Source organism: Mus caroli, unplaced genomic scaffold (genome assembly GCF_978045245.1).
Source record: "Mus caroli unplaced genomic scaffold, Mus_caroli_1 scaffold_8, whole genome shotgun sequence".
Taxonomy (NCBI): domain Eukaryota; kingdom Metazoa; phylum Chordata; class Mammalia; order Rodentia; family Muridae; genus Mus; species Mus caroli.
In genome coordinates this window covers 124,970,521-124,987,519 of record NW_028227263.1, presented here as the reverse complement: position 1 = coordinate 124,987,519, position 16,999 = coordinate 124,970,521, and the positions used below count along the sequence as shown (strand labels likewise).

Genomic DNA, 16,999 nt, shown 5'->3' with positions numbered 1-16,999 from the left:
AGATTCAAGGCAATTCTGCCTCATCCTGTCAAGTAGTGGGATACATGAGTGAGTGCCCAAGCTTGGCTGCTTCGGCTTCCTAAGACTCAGTGTCCTCATCTGTAAGAATACTAAAAGTATATCCTATCGTTTTTCCCTGTGGGATTCAAGTAAGAATCTCTTAGAACCACTCCTGGCACATGGCAAGTGCACAAGTGATGCTCATTAGGAGCAAAAAGGTAGCTAGAGATGCCATGCACATCCCTCTAATCCCAGCGCTTGGGGGGCCAGGGAATGGAAGCAGGAGAATCAGGAGGTCAAAGTTAGCCTGAGCTACATAGTGAGTTCAAAGCCAGCTTGGGACATATTACACTCTGTCCAGCCACGCCCCTCCGCAAATAAAAGGGTGAAGGGTAAGGAAGGAAGGCGTGGAGGAGCCTCGCGGTCCTTATTATACCCTGCAGGGGGGGTAGTCAGGTCTGTAGCGTCCAAGCGTGATGGGCGTGGCCCAGGCTTCAAGGGTGGACCAATGGGGGCGATGAAGGGCGTGGCCTTGACTGCCATGGGCGTGACCTTGCGCGGGTGGGAGGGGCCAGGACGCGGTAGGAGCCTAGCTGAGAAGATGCTCGGGCCAGCAACCACCACCAGCAGCCCCGTCTCTGCTGCTGCCCTCGCCCGCCGCCCCCCGGGCCCCCACTAGCGACCGCCTCCGCTTCTTATCTCCGGCCCCCCGCCCTGAGCAGGGCCTTGGGAGGGGGGCTCGGCCCCTCGCATCTGTGGGGAGCCCTCAAGAAAGGGTACAGAGAGGGTGCCCTGTCTACACCTCTGAACCTCACTGGCTCAGCCAAGTGACCGGCTTCGGTGATCTTTGAGAGACCAGGACCCCACCCCTCAGTTCTCCATCCCAGACCACCCCCCATACCCTCTCCACCCTGCTCCCCTCCGTCCTCCAGCTCTGTCAGCGCTTCCCCCCCCAGCCCCCTCCCGCTTCCCTCCCCGCCGCTCCCCTCCCCCTTCCTAGCCACCCCCTCCCCTCCCCCTCCCTCCCCTCCCCCTCCTCCGCCCCCCCACCATGAGGATGATGGCCGCCGGCGCGGTGCACGGCCTCTTCACGGCCTCCGCGGCCCCGCAGCCGCCGCCGCCCCCGCCGCCGCCGCCGCCGCCGCAGCCCCAGCCTCCCCAGCAGCCGTCGCCGCCGCCACAGCAGCCGCCGCCGCCGCCGCAGCCGCCGCAGCAGCAGCAGCCGCCGCCCCAGGCCCCCCCCATGGAGCCCGAGGCCCCGGATTCCCGCAAGAGACCCCTCGAGACGCCCCCCGAGGTGGTCTGCACCAAGCGCAGCAACACGGGAGGTGAGGCAAAGCTGAGGGACCGCGGCGTGGGGCGTGGGGGGGGGGATCGCGCGCCGAAGGGGGCATCGCTGTCCTCCATCATCCCCCCCCAATCCCTGGCTGGCAGGTGCAAGTGCTCCAGGGAGGGGAGGGGCACCCCTCCCCGAGTAGATGGGGACCCGGACGGACCCCTTTCTCTTGTCGCGGAGGCCCCGGGGGCTGAGAGCTTTGTCTGCGACGAGAGGGGCTGGGGGGGGGGGAGGGGGTGGTAAGTGTCCTTGTGGTCTATGAGGGAACCAAGGATGAGGGGCGTGGGTCCCTTCTGGGCCAGTGTGTCCTTGAGGGGTGTGTGATGTGACCCTTTCGGGGCAGGGGTGTTCCCTCGAGCTTGCGTGTCCCGGTTGGGGGAGGGGAAGGAGTAGAGTCAGGCCTGTGGACCGAGAGCTTCTGAGCCTCACTCCCTGGGGATGTCCTGAACAAGGGTTGTCCCGGAAAGGGGCGGGTGTGGACACTATGCAGGACCGTGCATGGAGACAGGCTGGGTGGGTGTGTTGGGTGACATGGAAGAAAGGGTGGGTGTGTAAAACTGGAGGGGAAAAAGATGGAAGGCTAGGACAGGTGTGTATCCGTGGTGGGTCGTGTAGGGCCTGGATATGTGACATTAAGGGACCATGGATGTGACGGGGTAGGGGGTGTGAGTATGTGTGTAAAAGAGAGCCGGATGTGAGGTCCTCCAAGGGAAGGTGCTTACCAGCCCGGAGGGGGCTCTTGTCCTGTGACATACCAGTGAGAGGGGGTGTGTAACATGCAGGGGGGTGTGTAGGGAGGCAGAAAGGATGGACTCTGGGTGTGAACCGTGAGAACATTTGTGGACCGGGGAAAGGGGTTCTGTGTGGGGGATACCGCTGTGTATAGGGTGGAGTGGAACCAGGAGAAGCTGGTGCTAGGATGTGACATGGAAAAGGGTGTAGGTGTGACTCTAGAGAGGCTGGGTGTGACACATGGAGGTGTGCAATAGTGACATCAGAGGGGGGTGTGTAACTGGGGGGGGGGATGGGGGATGAAAAGGGAGAGCTGGGGCTTGTGGTTCAGTGAAACCCATGGAGGGTGTGTTCCCAAGGAAATCGAAAAAAAAAAAAATGGAGTTCCAAGCGACTGGGGACGTATGATTAAAACACCCTGGAGCTTGGAGATGTGTGACACCCAAAAGTGTGTAGATGTGTATAAGACAGAGAGCTCTGTGTAGAATAACTGGGTGTGTCACGCTAGAGATGTGGGGGAGATGCAGGGTGTACAAGAGCGGAGGACATGTGTGTGTGCACACGTGTATGAGGCAGCTCAGTGTTAGACGCCTCGGAGATGTGTTAGCTGCACAAAACGGGCCCTCTACGTGTGCCATCCGGGAGAGGTGTGCACAGCAGAAAAACACAAGCCAAGCACAGGACTCCACTTACTACCCTCGATGTTAGGGAACAAGTAGGGCATGGGAGAAGAGGGATCCTCGGGGCACTTCGGATCTCTGATAAGGAGACCCAAAAATATAATATACAGATTGATTCTCCCTCATGAGTGCCCTGTACAAAATCCCCTCCTAATCTCGTTCTTGTCTTCAACAAACAGTATAATACCCTCCAGCCTGGCTTAGGTGCCCACTTCCCACCCAGGCATATGCACAGGCTCCCACTTCTTGCTCTCACCCCCTCACCTCAAGCCAGGTGGGACAGGATCCCAAGTTCCCTTGGATACATGGGAGGGTGCTCAGCAGAAATTGAAGGAAAGGGAAGTTGGGGGAGGGGTGGAAGAGAATTTCCTGCCTATCTTCCTGCACCCACCCCCAACACACGTATGAAAATGTCCAAAGCCGACTTCCTTTCTTCCTTCCTGCCCTGCTGCAGTTGCCAGTCCCAGTAAGGCTCAGGGACCCAGATTTGGCTAGGCTAGGCGGCACATTACAGCAAGCAGCTGCTAAGGAAGGCCCCTTCAAGTGCTGCCCTGTGGCGCTTACTGCCATCGGGCAGGCACCGAGATCTGGGTGAATTTCCCAATACAACCCTCAGAAGACATTATTTGAGGTGCGTTTCTACCGGTGAGGGAAACTGAGGCTCTGCGAGATGAAACATCTTGTCCAAGGTCGAAGGCTCCTAAGTGGCAGGGTCCAGAATTTGTTGAACCCTGGACTGGCTGGTCTGCTGGGATTTCAAGGCTTCCTTCTACATTGCTGAAACTAAGGGACCATGACTGCAGACCCTTCCTCACCTCCAAACCATGTATGAGGAAGCAGGCCAGGAGATACAAAAGGGCAGTCCTCTATTGAAAGGGATGGCCTGGGGCAGGGCAAGCGGTAATGACTTTGATCTCGAATTTTCTGGTTCCTTTCAATGGGGGACGGTGGTGGCTGTGGGACACTTGATCCACCCCTGCCCCTTTCCAAGCTTCTGTGTCCCCTACTTTCCAATACAGACATGGCAATAACTACATTGATAATGTCATAATGGCTGGCAATATCAATGCTTAATGCCTGACATACAATTGCATCTCCTTCTCCCAATGTGCTATGATGTTTAAAAAAAATAAATTATAATAGTGGCTAACATTTATGGTGCCGGGAAGTATTATGGAAAGTGCTGAACATGGGTCATTGAGTACTTCCAATTCTGTTAACCATCTTTCAAATGAACAACTGAAGCACAGAACTGGAAACTTGGGCATGATTCTTCCATTCAGCTAAGAGGAAGCAGGATTTGAACTCGGACACTGACTCTGCCATGTGGACAGATTCTATGGTGAATGTCCTGTTGAGAGAAGGACTCTGAGTGATGAGGGCCTCACAAGTGAGAGCAATGCATACAGACCTGACTCTTGCCCCCCTCCTTGTTCTTAGGGGCAGTGGAAGACCAGGAGATAGTGATCCCTCTGGCTGGTGTCTGGACACCTGGCTGACAGGTGCCATTGGGAGGTAAAAGAAATATTCAGGGCAAGAGGATTCCAGTAGAGAGACTGGGAGAAAATATGACTCAGGGAGTTATTTGAAGAAATAAAAGAAACTACATGTAATCCCAGCTATGTAGAGGCTAAGGCAGGATGATTTCAAGGCCATCCTGGGCTACATAGCCAGACCCTCTCTCTCAAAAAATAATGATAAATAAATAAAGTGAATGAACAAATAAAAAATGAGGCTGGGGATGTAGTTCAGCTAGGGAGCCTTTACCTAGAATCCCCTAGTGGGGGCCTGGCCTAGAATCCTCCAGTGAGGGGCTGGGAGCGTGGCTCAGTGGTAGAGCCCCTGCCTAGAATCTCCCAGTGAGGGGCTGGGGGCGTGGCTCAGTGGTAGAGCCCCTGCCCAGAATCCCCCAGTGAGGGGCTGGGGGCATGGCTCAGTGGTAGAGCCCCTGCCTAGAATCCCCCAGTGAGGGGCTGGGGGCGTGGCTTAGTGGTAGAGCCCCTACCTAGAATCCCCCAGTGAGGGGCTGGGGGCGTGGCTCTGTGGTAGAGCCCCTGCCTAGAATCCCCCAGTGAGGGGCTGGGGGCGTGGCTCAGTGGTAGAGCCGCTGCCTAGAAACCCCCAGTGAGGGGCTGGGGGCGTGGCTCAGTGGTAGAGCCCCTGCCTAGAATCCCCCAGTGAGGGGCTGGGGGCGTGGCTCAGTGGTAGAGCCCCTGCCTAGAATCCTCCCACCCCCTGTGAAGGGTTGAAGTATAGCTCAACAATCAAATACTTGCCCAGTGTGCACAAGGCACTGAGTTGCATATCCAGTACCAAGGTCTGGGGAGGAAACCTGCCTGGTAAACTTAAGAATGTCCCCAGGAGAGCCCGCCTCAAGGTGGCTCAGCTGGAATAGGTGCTCACTGCATAAGCCTGGTCATGTGGCTGGGATCCCCGGATCCCGTGTAAAGTGAGAGGAGATGTCCACATGGCACATGAGCCCACACTTGCATCATGTACACACACACACAATAATAAAAAAATAAATTTAAAGGAGTGGCACCTATAGTGCAGACCATAATATTACCTATATTCCCACCTCTACTGCCTCACCACCTGCAGGCAAAGGTGTACCTCACACCCCAGGAGCTCCCCACCCAGATCTCAACCCCAGTAGCCCTTACCCACAGCACAAAGAAAAGGTCACCAGGACAAGAGCCCTGGCGAAATGAGGCTGCAGAGATGGATGGCTCAGCAGTTAGGAGCACATGTTCTTGCAGATGACTCTGGTTCAATTCTCAGCACTTACATAGTGGCTCACAAGCGATTGTAACTACAGTTCCAGGGACCCAGTGCCACCTTCTGCCTCCCAAGAGCACTAGGCCCACATGCGGTGCACATACCATGTTGGCAAACATTGCTTTAAGATTTATCTTATGTCTCTGAGTGTTTTGCTCACCTGGATGTCTGTGCACACTGTGCTTAAGCAAAGCACTTACTTATACACGTTTTTTAAAAAAAAGAGTCTCGGAAGGAAACCTTGCTAGGTCCAAAGCATATCACTGCCATGTGCTTGGTATGGGACTCACAGCAAGTGGTGCCAAAGGTCCAAGCCTCTGTCTTCCCTCTGGAAAATGGGGACAGTAAATGGTTTGAGTCTCAGTCTTCCCTCTGGACAATGGGGAAAGTTAGTTTCTGCTCTGGATAAAGTGACTGGTCTGGGTGGTTCTGTCTAGTTACTGAAATTCCCTGTGAGAGCTAGACATGGTGACCCATGCTGGACATCCCTCCCAGCATCCATGTGGATTCTGGAGATCCAACTCCAGGCCCTTGCTGGCATACACTGGCACTGAGGGGCCCTTTCTTCACCCCATCATAACTCCCGACTCGGCCACCAAGAATCTGGAAAACTAATCAATCCTTTATTTATTTATTTATTTATTTATTTATTTATTTATTTATTTATTTGTGGTGTTTCTTTTGAGACAGGGTCTCTCTGTGTAGCCCTGGCTGTCCTGGAACTCATTCTGTAGACCAAGCTAGCCTTGAACTCGAGATTCACCTGCCCCTGCCTCTGCCTTCCAAGTACTGAGATTAAAGGCATGAGCCACCATGGCCTGGTAGACTAGTTCTTTTTTGAAAATTATTTTTTATTATTTTAAAGTGTGTGTGTGAGTGTGTGTGTGTGTGTGCACATGGTCACGTGTGTGGATGCCCTTAGAGCCGTGGCACTCCCCTGGACCTGGAGTTACTTTGTATGTGCTCTTAACAGCCTTGCCATCTCTTCAGTCCCAGTTTTTGAGTTTTTTGTTTTGTTTTTGTTATGGTTTGGTTTGGTTTTTGGACATTTAAGAGGGAGTTGCCCTAAGGGGGCTTTACCCTGATTTTTGTTTGGTTTGGTTTGTTTACAATCGCATTGCATTTATTCATTCAAGCTGAGGGCATGTCAGGTCAGCTTGTAGAAATTGGTTCCCTCCTCATTGTGGGTCCCAGGCACCAAATGCAGGTCATTGTACTTGGTGACAGGTACCTCCATTTAATAGCCATCCTGCCAGCCCCACCTTAACCCCCTCCTTTCTTCTTCTATTTTGGAATGCTAGGGAATTGAACCCAGCACTTTCAGGCAAGTGCTCTACCCCTGTGCTCCAGGCTCACTGTGCACCAGTCTCTCAGTCCCTCTAACAGCATCACACCTTCAGAATGTTACCCTGAACAAGCACAATCCAGATAGGCTGCTTTTCTGCACAAACTGACACATGATCATTCATGGAGGGACCCCAAATGCCTGATATCCCACCCCTCCCCAGCACATGCTACCACACCATACCCTCGATGTCCAACAACACCACCCATGCTTCCGGTGACATTCTCCATCCTATACCCTGGTCTCCGCTTACTTTCATACAACATGTCAACTCTCCCATCGCAACTCCCACAAGAACAGGTACCATAAGGACGACACCCCAACTTTGATTCTCTCTAGGTATGGTAGAGGGAAAAAACAACCTCTCTACGACGTGTGCATCTTTGACTCCGTGTGCATATGAGTATGGGCATGTTGTGTGTATGTGCATGTGTATGTGTGCGTATGTGTGTGTGTGTGCATGTGTGTGGTGTGCCCATTCATTTGTGTCTGTGCATGTGTTTGTGCATGTATGTGCATGTTTGTATACATCCATGTATGTTCCATGTGTGTGCATGTGTGTGTCTTGTGTGGTGTGTGCCTGTGCATGTACACATGCATGCATGTGTGTGTGTGCATGCATGATGTTTCTGTGCATGCATGTGTTGCATGTGTGTTTGTGTGTGTGCATGTGTGTGTGCGCATGTGTGCATGTACATAAGTGTTTATGCGTCTGTGTGTGGTGTGCATGTGTGTATGTATGTGTGTGTATATGCGTGGTGTGTCTGTGCATGGATGTGTTGCATGTGTATCTGTAGGTGTGTATGTGCACCTGCGTGTATGCATGAAGGCCAGAAGAAGATCTCCCATGTCCTCTGTTGTCAGTTTCTGTCTAATTCCTTTGAGTTGGGGTCTCTACTTAAATATGGATCTCATTTATTTTTGGTGAGGCTGACAGCAGGCAAGTGCTAGTGAGCCTCCCATCTCTACCCAGCGCAGCGCTGGGCTAAAGGCATACTTGAGTGTAAGACTTTGTGTGTAGGTGCTAGAATGCAGACTCCAGTCCCCATGGCTGCACAGCAGATACTTTTAACCACTGAGCTATCTCTCCAGCCCGAAAGGTTATTTGGCTTATATGTGTGTGCATGTGCGTGTGCATGTGCCTGTGTGTGTGTGTGTGTGTGTGTGTGTGTGTGCATGTGCGTGTGCATGTGCCTGTGCCTGTGCCTGTGTGTGTGCATGTGCCTGTGCCTGTGCGTGTGCATGTGCCTGTGCCTGTGCCTGTGCCTGTGCCTGTGCGTGTGCATGTGCCTGTGCCTGTGCCTGTGCCTGTGCCTGTGCGTGTGCATGTGCCTGTGCCTGTGCGTGTGCATGTGCCTGTGCCTGTGCCTGTGCGTGTGCATGTGCCTGTGTGTGTGCGTGTGCCTGTGCCTGTGCCTGTGCCTGTGCCTGTGCGAGTGCGTGTGCGTGTGCGTGTGCGTGTGCCTGTGCGTGTGCCTGTGCCTGTGCCTGTGCGTGTGCCTGTGCCTGTGCCTGTGTGTGTGCATGTGCCTGTGTGTGTGTGTGTGCATGTGCGTATGCATGTGCCTGTGCCTGTGCCTCTGTGTGTGTGTGTGCATGTGCGTGTGCATGTGCCTGTGTGTGTGTGTGTGTGCATGTGCGTGTGCATGTGCCTGTGCCTGTGCGTGTGCCTGTGCCTGTGCGTGTGCATGTGCCTGTGTGTGTGTGCCTCTGTGTGTGTGTGTGTGCCTGTGTGTGTGCCTGTGTGTGTGCCTGTGTGTGTGTGTGCCTCTGTGTGTGTGTGTGCCTGTGTGTGTGTGTGTGTGTGTGTGTGTGTGTGTGTGGTGTTTTGTAGTAAGATAAGAGTTTTGCTATGTAGCCCTGGCTGACTTTGAACTTGAAGCAAACCTCCTGCCTCTACCTCTTTAGTACTGGGATTACAGATATGTGCCACTGTGACAGGCTGGGCTCTAATTTTATCACTGGTGATCCCCAGAGAACTAAGCCACCTTACAGGACTCTGGGACAGTGTCCCTTTCTTACCTTGAGAGTCCAGATCCCTTGGGTAAACAAAGCCTTATCTGCAAGGCAGGGCACTCACTGGTTGAGTGTGCATCATTAAGAGAGGCAGGCATAAGAGGGAGAGTTGGCCAGGGGCACGGTAAGCAGAAGGAGCCAGCCAACCCAGATTCGCCTTGAGATGGACGCTCTTGATACTGTCGCCCTGGGGGAGACAGGCAAGAGGGGCATGGTAGCTTTCCTCATGGACTTCTCTGTCGCTGTCACTGGGAGCTGTGGAAACCTCAAAGGAGCTACTAAGAGTAGGCTGGGAGTGGACGAGTGTGAGTTCTGGCCTCCGGCCTCTCTTCTTCACGGGCACAGAAAATTTGACATTAGCTATTGAGACAGGGAAAGGTTTGCAAGTCTAGGGGTTCCAGGTTCAGCTAAGGTCAATGTCTCTGCCTTTGCTATAGGAAACAGAAGCATGGCTTCCTCCTAGAAGAGGCGGGGTTCTCTGGTGTGACATGCCCCAGACAGGAAGGATAGAGCACAGTAGAGAACTCCAGAAGTTAAGAGTTTTGAGTTTCTACAGGCAGAAGGGCTATGACTGTTGGTTTTTTTCTTGACTATCATAAATTTACATTGATACACCTGCCAAATTATAATTTACTGGCAATGGTATTTAAATCTCATCGCCCCTCTTTTGGGTCAGGGGGTTGTTTTCTCTCGGTTCATTTTTTGGTGTGTAAAACAATGAGTTTTAGCCGGGCGTGGTGGCGCACGCCTTTAATCCCAGCACTCGGGAGGCAGAGGCAGGCGGATTTCTGAGTTCGAGGCCAGCCTGGTCTACAGAGTGAGTTCCAGTACAGCCAGGGCTACACAGAGAAACCCTGTCTCAAAAAACCTAAAGCAAAACAAAACAAACAAAACCTGCAATGAGTTGGGGTTTAACGGTTTAAATTATATGTAGTCATTCAGTGTGTGTGTCTGTGTCTGTGTGTGTGTCTGTGTTCCTGCATACTCGAATGTGTGCGGTTATATGTGGAGGTCTGAAAACAGTGGTTCTCTCCTTCCACCATGTGGGCCTCAGAGGTCAAACTCAAGGTTTAGGCTTGTTGGCAGATGCCTTTACATGCCAAAGCATCTTGCAGGCCCCTCATCATGACATTTTTGTAAGTAAATCATGGTAATTTGTTCATGCTTCCCCCTCAGTTACCTTCCCTTGTTCCTCCCTTCCCCAATACCAATGATCCTTTTGATTTCATATCATACATGGAGGATACAGGATGGATGGATGGATGAATGGATGAACAGATGTTACATACAAACATATATACATACATACTTAATACATAGATAAATATTTTTTAAAACAGGGTCTTACATAGTCTACATTCTCCTTGTGCTCTGTAAGTGGCCTGGCATGACCTTGCTCCTGATCCTCCTGCCTCCAATTCCCAAATGCTGACATTACAAGTGTGTGTGACCATGCCCAGGCTATGTAGTCCTAGGGACCAAAACTTAGGACATTATGCATGCTAGACAAACAAACTACCATTGAGCTACATCCCCAGCCCCAATAATCAGAGTCTACATCTCAGAGAAGCTCACTATCTTTTGCTTTCTTTGGGGTTTTTGTCTCTTGCATTTCTTCTTAGAAACAGCCTCACTCACATTGGGTAGGCTGTCCTGTCCTGTCACTCTTTCTGTAGTCCAGGCTTGCTTTAAACTCCTGATCCTCCTGCTGATGCCTCACTAGTGCTGGGATTAGACGTGTGCCCTGTTGTGGTTTCTGTCTCCTTTCCACCACAGTTGTTTGTTTTAATTACATTTATTTAGTTAATTAGTTGTTCACTGTGTGTGTGTGTGTGTGTGTGTGTGTGTGTGTGTATGTGTGTGTGTGTTCAAATGTGCGCATGCACACCCATGCCGTGGTGCACGGTAGAGATCAAAGAACAGCTTGAGAAGTTGAGGAACTTCCACTATGAGGAAGATCAAGGGTTCGAACTCCCATGGTCAGACTTGGAGACAAGCACCCTTACCCACTGCACCTTCTCCACAGTCCAGGTTTCTTTGGATGGTTTGTTTGTTTGCTTTTTGTTTTTGTTGTTGTTGTTGTTTTAGCAGAAACTCTGCAATTCAGGCAGGGCTGGACATTCCAAATACTTCAGCTTCCCGAGTGCTAGGATACAGGACATGCACAGTCATGCCTGGCTTGAAATTTTTTGAGCCACCTCACCAGCCCAGAATTTCCCCCCTTTAAATAAATGTGTAATGTGTCTTAAAAGTAGTTTAGGGGAAAAGGTACCGACTGTGTGGACTGGACTATATTCCCACCATCTAATGCAAGCATGGTCACTGAGCAGGTGTTCAAGGAGGGCTTGTTGCAGAAAGGGAAGGAAGAAGAAAAAGAGAAGGAAAGATATCATGATTCAGAGGCACATAGTAGGGCAGAAATCAAGTACATGGCAGAAAAAAAAGCTAAAGAAAGCTAGCAAGATGAATCAACGGGTTAAAAAATACTTCCTGTCAAGTCTGATGACCTGAATTCACTCTCCAGGACCTGTACAGTAGAAAGGAGAGAATCAACTCTCCAGAGTTTTTCTCTGACCTCCACACTCACGCGATGACATCCATGAGTGGCACACACACACACACACACACACACACACACACACACACACACGTACGTCAGGGGACATGAACAAAATACAGTGACAACACTTTACAAAGGAAGAGATTCCAGACAGGAGCTCAAGCACAGGGTGGCCTTCATGTCACAAGGCCTTCTCTAGACAGGATGAGAGAGTGCAATGCTGGCCTGTATATAATTCCAGGCACTCTGGACACTGAGGCAAAGAGGATCTTGAGCTGAAGGTCATTCTGGGCATCTTAGATCTTAGCTCAAAATCAAAAACTAAAAAAAGAGCTGGAAATGGAGCTCTCTGGTAGAGTACTTGCTTCAAATATACCCATTCTGGGGTCTGGGGGCGTGGCTCAGTGGGAGAGCCCCTGCCCAGAACCCCCCAGTGAGGGGCTGGGGGCGTGGCTCAGTGGTAGAGCCCCTGCCCAGAACCCCCCAGTGAGGGGCTGGGGGCGTGGCTCAGTGGTAGAGCCCCTGCCTAGAATCCCCCAGTGAGAGGCTGGGGGCGTAGCTCAGTGGTAGAGCCCCTGCCTAGAATCCCCCAGTGAGGGGCTGGGGGTGTGGCTCAGTGGTGGAGCCCCTGCCTAGAATCCCCCAGTGAGGGGCTGGGGGTGTGGCTCAGTGGTAGAGCCCTGCCTAGAATCCCCCAGTGAGGGGCTGGGGGCGTGGCTCAGTGGTAGAGCCCCTGCCTAGAATCCCCCAGTGAGGGGCTGGGGGCGTGGCTCAGTGGTAGAGCCCCTGCCCAGAATCCCCCAGTGAGGGGCTGGGGGCGTGGCTCAGTGTTGGAGCCCCTGCCTAGAATCCCCCAGTGAGAGGCTGAGGGCGTGGCTCAGTGGTAGAGCCCCTGCCTAGAATCCCCCAGTGAGAGGCTGGGGGCGTAGCTCAGTGGTAGAGCCCCTGCCTAGAATCCCCCAGTGAGGGGCTGGGGGCGTGGCTCAGTGGTAGAGCCCCTGCCTAGAATCCCCCAGTGAGGGGCTGGGAGTGTGGCTCAGTGGTAGAGCCCTTGTCTAATATATAGGAGGCTCTGAGTTCAATCCAATGAATAGTACCACAAAAAAAAAAAAAAAACAGGTGAGATTGCTCAGCTAGTAATACACTACTATGTGTGATGATTTAAGTAGAAGGAAAGAACTGGCAACCACAAATTATTCTCTGACCTACACATGTGCTACACACATGCATTCACACAGAGGGTGACCTACACATGTGCTACACACATACATTCACACAGAGGGTGGGCTAAAAGACAGTTCAAAGAGAATGTTCCTCTTCCATAAAGTAGGGCACAGCACTGGGCAGCCCAGGGACATAGAGTTCCCCTCTTTCTCCTTCCTCCCAACAGAATGCCCAAACCTTAAGCACTGTTTCCACTCACCAAGCCTAGAGCACCCATTAAGTGCTGGGCACTGAGCTGCATTTTACTACAAGCTCTTCAGAGGCTAAGGCAGGGAGATCAGGCGTTCAAGCCCTCCCTGAACTAGATAAAGACAACTTGTCTCAAAACAAAGAAAAGAACAAAAACAAGTCCCAGTGCAATTGGTGGTGCGCGTCTTTGATCCCAGCAGTCAGGCGGCAGAGGCAGAGAGGCAGAGAGGCAGAGGCGGGAGAATCTCTGAGAGTCTGACACCAGCTGGTTTACATAGTGAGTTCCAGAACAGCCAATCTCAAAAACAAACGGTGGATTGTGGGGGTCACAGTGACATATGGCATGTATAAATGCTATGTTCACAGAACATCCGAGCTACTTTCCAGTTTATCCTTGAATGATTCCATCCCTCAGAAGTCAGTGCAACTGTTTCCCCAATTTTACTGTTAGGATATTAAGTCCCAAAGAAGCAGGACAACATATGCAAAGCCATCCAGATTTTATTTTCTTTCTTTCCCTTCCTTTTTCCTTTTAACTTTTTTTTCTTCCTTTCGTTCGTTTGTTTGTTTGTTGTTTTTCAAGACAAGGTTTCTACGTGTAGCCATGACTGTCCTGGAACTCACTCTGTAGACCAGGCTGGCCTCAAACTCAGAGATCCACCTGCCTCTGCCTCCGAGTGCTGGGATTAAAGGTGTGCGCCACGACCGCTCTGCTCCAGTAATAAGATTGACACTACATTTGGGATTGTCTGCCTGCTCCATACGGAACTCCCCAGCTAGAGCCTCAGGGGACAGAGGGCAGAGGGAAGGAGGTGTGGATGTCCCCTGCTTTCAGAGACAATAGATAATTTTGAGCCTCAGAAAGGAAGCGGGGAAGCATAGTTGTCATGGTGTAGCCTGTCATTCCAACACTTGAATGACTGAGGCAGGAAGATTATAAATTTGAGGACAGCCTAGGATACATGGCTAAGCTGCATCAACAAAGAGGGGAGTGGGGAGAGAAGGAAAGTGAATTGAGCAGGGGTCCAGATGATGGATGAGAAGGCTCCCTGGGGGAGTCAGGGGAGGTTAATTACCTAATAGGCTTAATGGTCTGATTAGGCCATTTTAAGAGGATTGCTGTGGGCTCAATAAAACCCTTTTATTCTTGACTTCCTCTTAGTGCTTAGAAGGACAGGTCCAGCCACTGTGCCCCGCACTACCCTATAAAACATATTAGGGGCCCAGAACCCTCACTCTGAAGGACCTGTGCTGAGGTGGGGAGAACACCTACCCATCCAGATCAACTTTGTTTACTTTATGAAGTGCTAGGGGAGGAGCTAAGGACCTGGAACACAGTAGGCAGGGCTCTACCCCTGAGCCACGCCCCCAGACCCTCCCTGGGGGATCCTAGGCAGGGGCTCTACCACTGAGCCACGCCCCCAGCCCCTCACTGGGGGATTTTAGGCAGGGGCTCTACCCCTGAGCCATGCCCCCAGCCCCTCACTGGGGGATTCTAGGCAGGAGCTCTACCCCTGAGCCACGCCCCCAGCCCCTCACTGGGGGATTCTAGGCAGGGCTCTACCACTGAGCCACACCTCCTTCCTGGTGGATTCTAAGCAGGGGCTCTACCCCTGAGCCACGCCCCCAGCCCCTCACTGGGGATTCTAGGCAGGGGCTCTACCACTGAGCCACGCCCCCAGCCCCTCACTGGGGATTCTAGGCAGGGGCTCTACCACTGAGCCACGCCCCCAGCCCCTCACTGGGGGATTCTAGGCAGGGGCTCTACCACTGAGCCACGCCCCCAGCCCCTCACTGGGGGATTCTAGGCAGGGGCTCTACCCCTGAGTTACGCCCCCGGCCCCTCACTGGGGGATTCTAGGCAGGGGCTCTCCCACTGAGCCACGCCCCCGGCCCCTCACTGGGGGATTCTAGGCAGGGGCTCTCCCACTGAGCCACGCCCCCGGCCCCTCACTGGGGGATTCTAGGCAGGGGCTCTACCACTGAGCCACGCCCCCAGCCCCTCACTGGTGGATTCTAGGCAGGGGCTCTACCACTGAGCCACGCCCCCAGCCCCTCACTGGGGGATTCTAGGCAGGGGCTCTACCACTGAGCCACGCCCCCAGCCCCTCACTGGGGGATTCTAGGCAGGGGCTCTACCACTGAGCCACGCCCCCAGCCCCTCACTGGGGGATTCTAGGCAGGGGCTCTACCACTGAGCCACACCCCTAGCCCCTCACTGGGGGATTCTAGGCAGGGTCTCCACCACTTAGCCACACCTCCCAAACTACAAATAACACTTCTCTTTTATCTGCTCTGGGAGGCAGCTTTGTTCATCATGCTGCCAGTTGGAGAGTCTGTGTTTGATGGTAAAAATAGATATACTATATCTGTCTTAGTCAGGGTTTGTATTCCTGCACAAAACATCATGACCAAGAAGCAAGTTGGGGAGGAAAGGGTTTATTCAGCTTACACCTCCAAACCGCTGTTCATCACCAAAGGAAATCAGGACTGGAACTCTTACAGGGCAGTAGGAACTTGGAGGCAGGAGCTGATACACAGGACATGCAGGGGTGCTATTTACTGGATTGCTTCCCCCTGGCTTGCTCAGCTTGCTTTCTTATAGAACCCAGGACCACCCGCCCAGGGATGGCACCTTCCACAATGGGCTGGGCCCTCCCCCTTTGATCACTAATTGAAAAAATGCCTTACAGCTGGATCTCATGGAGGCATTTTCTCAACGGATGCTCCTTTCTCCGTGATAACTTCAGCTTGTGTCAGGTTGATACACAAAACCAGCCAGTACAACATCTGAAAGGAAAAGTTGAAATTTCTGGGGGACAAGAAAAGCCCTTAAGCCTTGGGAAGCAGATTGGCCCAACCCCCTTTCTTTTCCCACTTTGTCCCAAGCCTAATGTACACTGTCACATGGTGTAAGGGACACAGATGTGCTCTCTGCTGATGTGGTCCATATTGGCCCTATGTGATAAATTGCTCCGGATAGATTAAGCTAGGTGTGGGGGAGGGGGCTCTTCAGTCTTCAGCATTCCAGGGAAGGTTTTGAGGATAGGTGGAGATCCTGAAATGAGGCGATAGAAGAGGAAATGCCAGGCCAAGAGTATCAGCCGGGCCCTGACGTGGGTCGGGGCAGGGAGTATTTGAAGAAATAAAAGGACAGTGAATCTCAAGCCCACAGGCGATGAGGAAGTGAGGCCAAGTAACCGATCCACATCACTAAAGGCCTTGAGAGAAGCTTGCAGAGCTTCCATCCTGGGAACACCTGGGGCTAACAATTTGTTTAGGAGTGACCTTAAAGATATACCTCAAGGTTGCATTAGCTAAGTGGTTTCCGCATGACTGCATTGCCGAGGACATTGGTCTATAAGAAATAATGCCTAGGGGTCAGCAGGATGGCTCAGCAGGTAAAGATGCTTGCTGTCAAGCCTGATGACTTGAGTTTAATCCTTGGGATCCACACAGCAGAAGGCGAGAACTGAATTCTACAAGTTGTCTCCTCTGAGTAAAGCCTAGCCCAGTCAGTGAGTTCCAAACCAATAAGAGATTCTGTCTCGAAAGCCAACAACGACATCCCATCTTGTCCTCTGGCCTCCACCCATATGCAAACATGCCTGCATACATGGATGCAGCCCCCAACCGTGCACACAGGGAAAATCTCCAATCCAGCCCTCGCCCACTGTCCCCCACCTTGTGCTTCTAATGCCCGTCTCCTTCACCTTTGCCCTACATTCTGCTCCTGTCACAGGCATCTCAAAAACATGTCTTGTTTTTGAGATTGGGTCTCACATAGCCTCAGACTCACTGTGTAGCTGAACATAACCCTGAACTCCTGCCTCTGTCTCCCAAGTGCCGGGATTGCAGATGCGCACCATCATACTTGATTTATATGGCATCGAGGATGGAACGCAGGGCTTTATGAATTCTGGGCAAACACTTGGTTGTATCCCCAGCCTAGAAGAATATTCTTTAAAGAAAACAAAACAACAACAACAAAAATGAAAAAAAAACAAGCCACTTAAAAATATTTCAAAAAGGTGGGCATGGTGGTACACACTTTAATCCCAGCACTTGGGAGATAGATGTCTATGAGCCTGGTCTATATAGTGAGTTCCAGGACAGCCAGAGCTACATAATAGAGAGAC

General features: G+C 52.1%; 1 protein-coding gene across 1 annotated transcript in view; it reads left to right on the top strand.

Annotated features, from left to right (window-relative positions):
- Positions 1 to 1,051: 1,051 nt before the first annotated feature.
- Positions 1,052 to 16,999, top strand: part of Nova2 (NOVA alternative splicing regulator 2) — a 38,044-nt gene continuing 22,096 nt past the window's right edge. The window contains exon 1 of the mRNA XM_085842103.1: positions 1,052 to 1,328. Coding sequence (XP_085698229.1) covers positions 1,052 to 1,328 — 277 coding nt within the window. The remainder of the gene's footprint in view (positions 1,329 to 16,999) is intronic.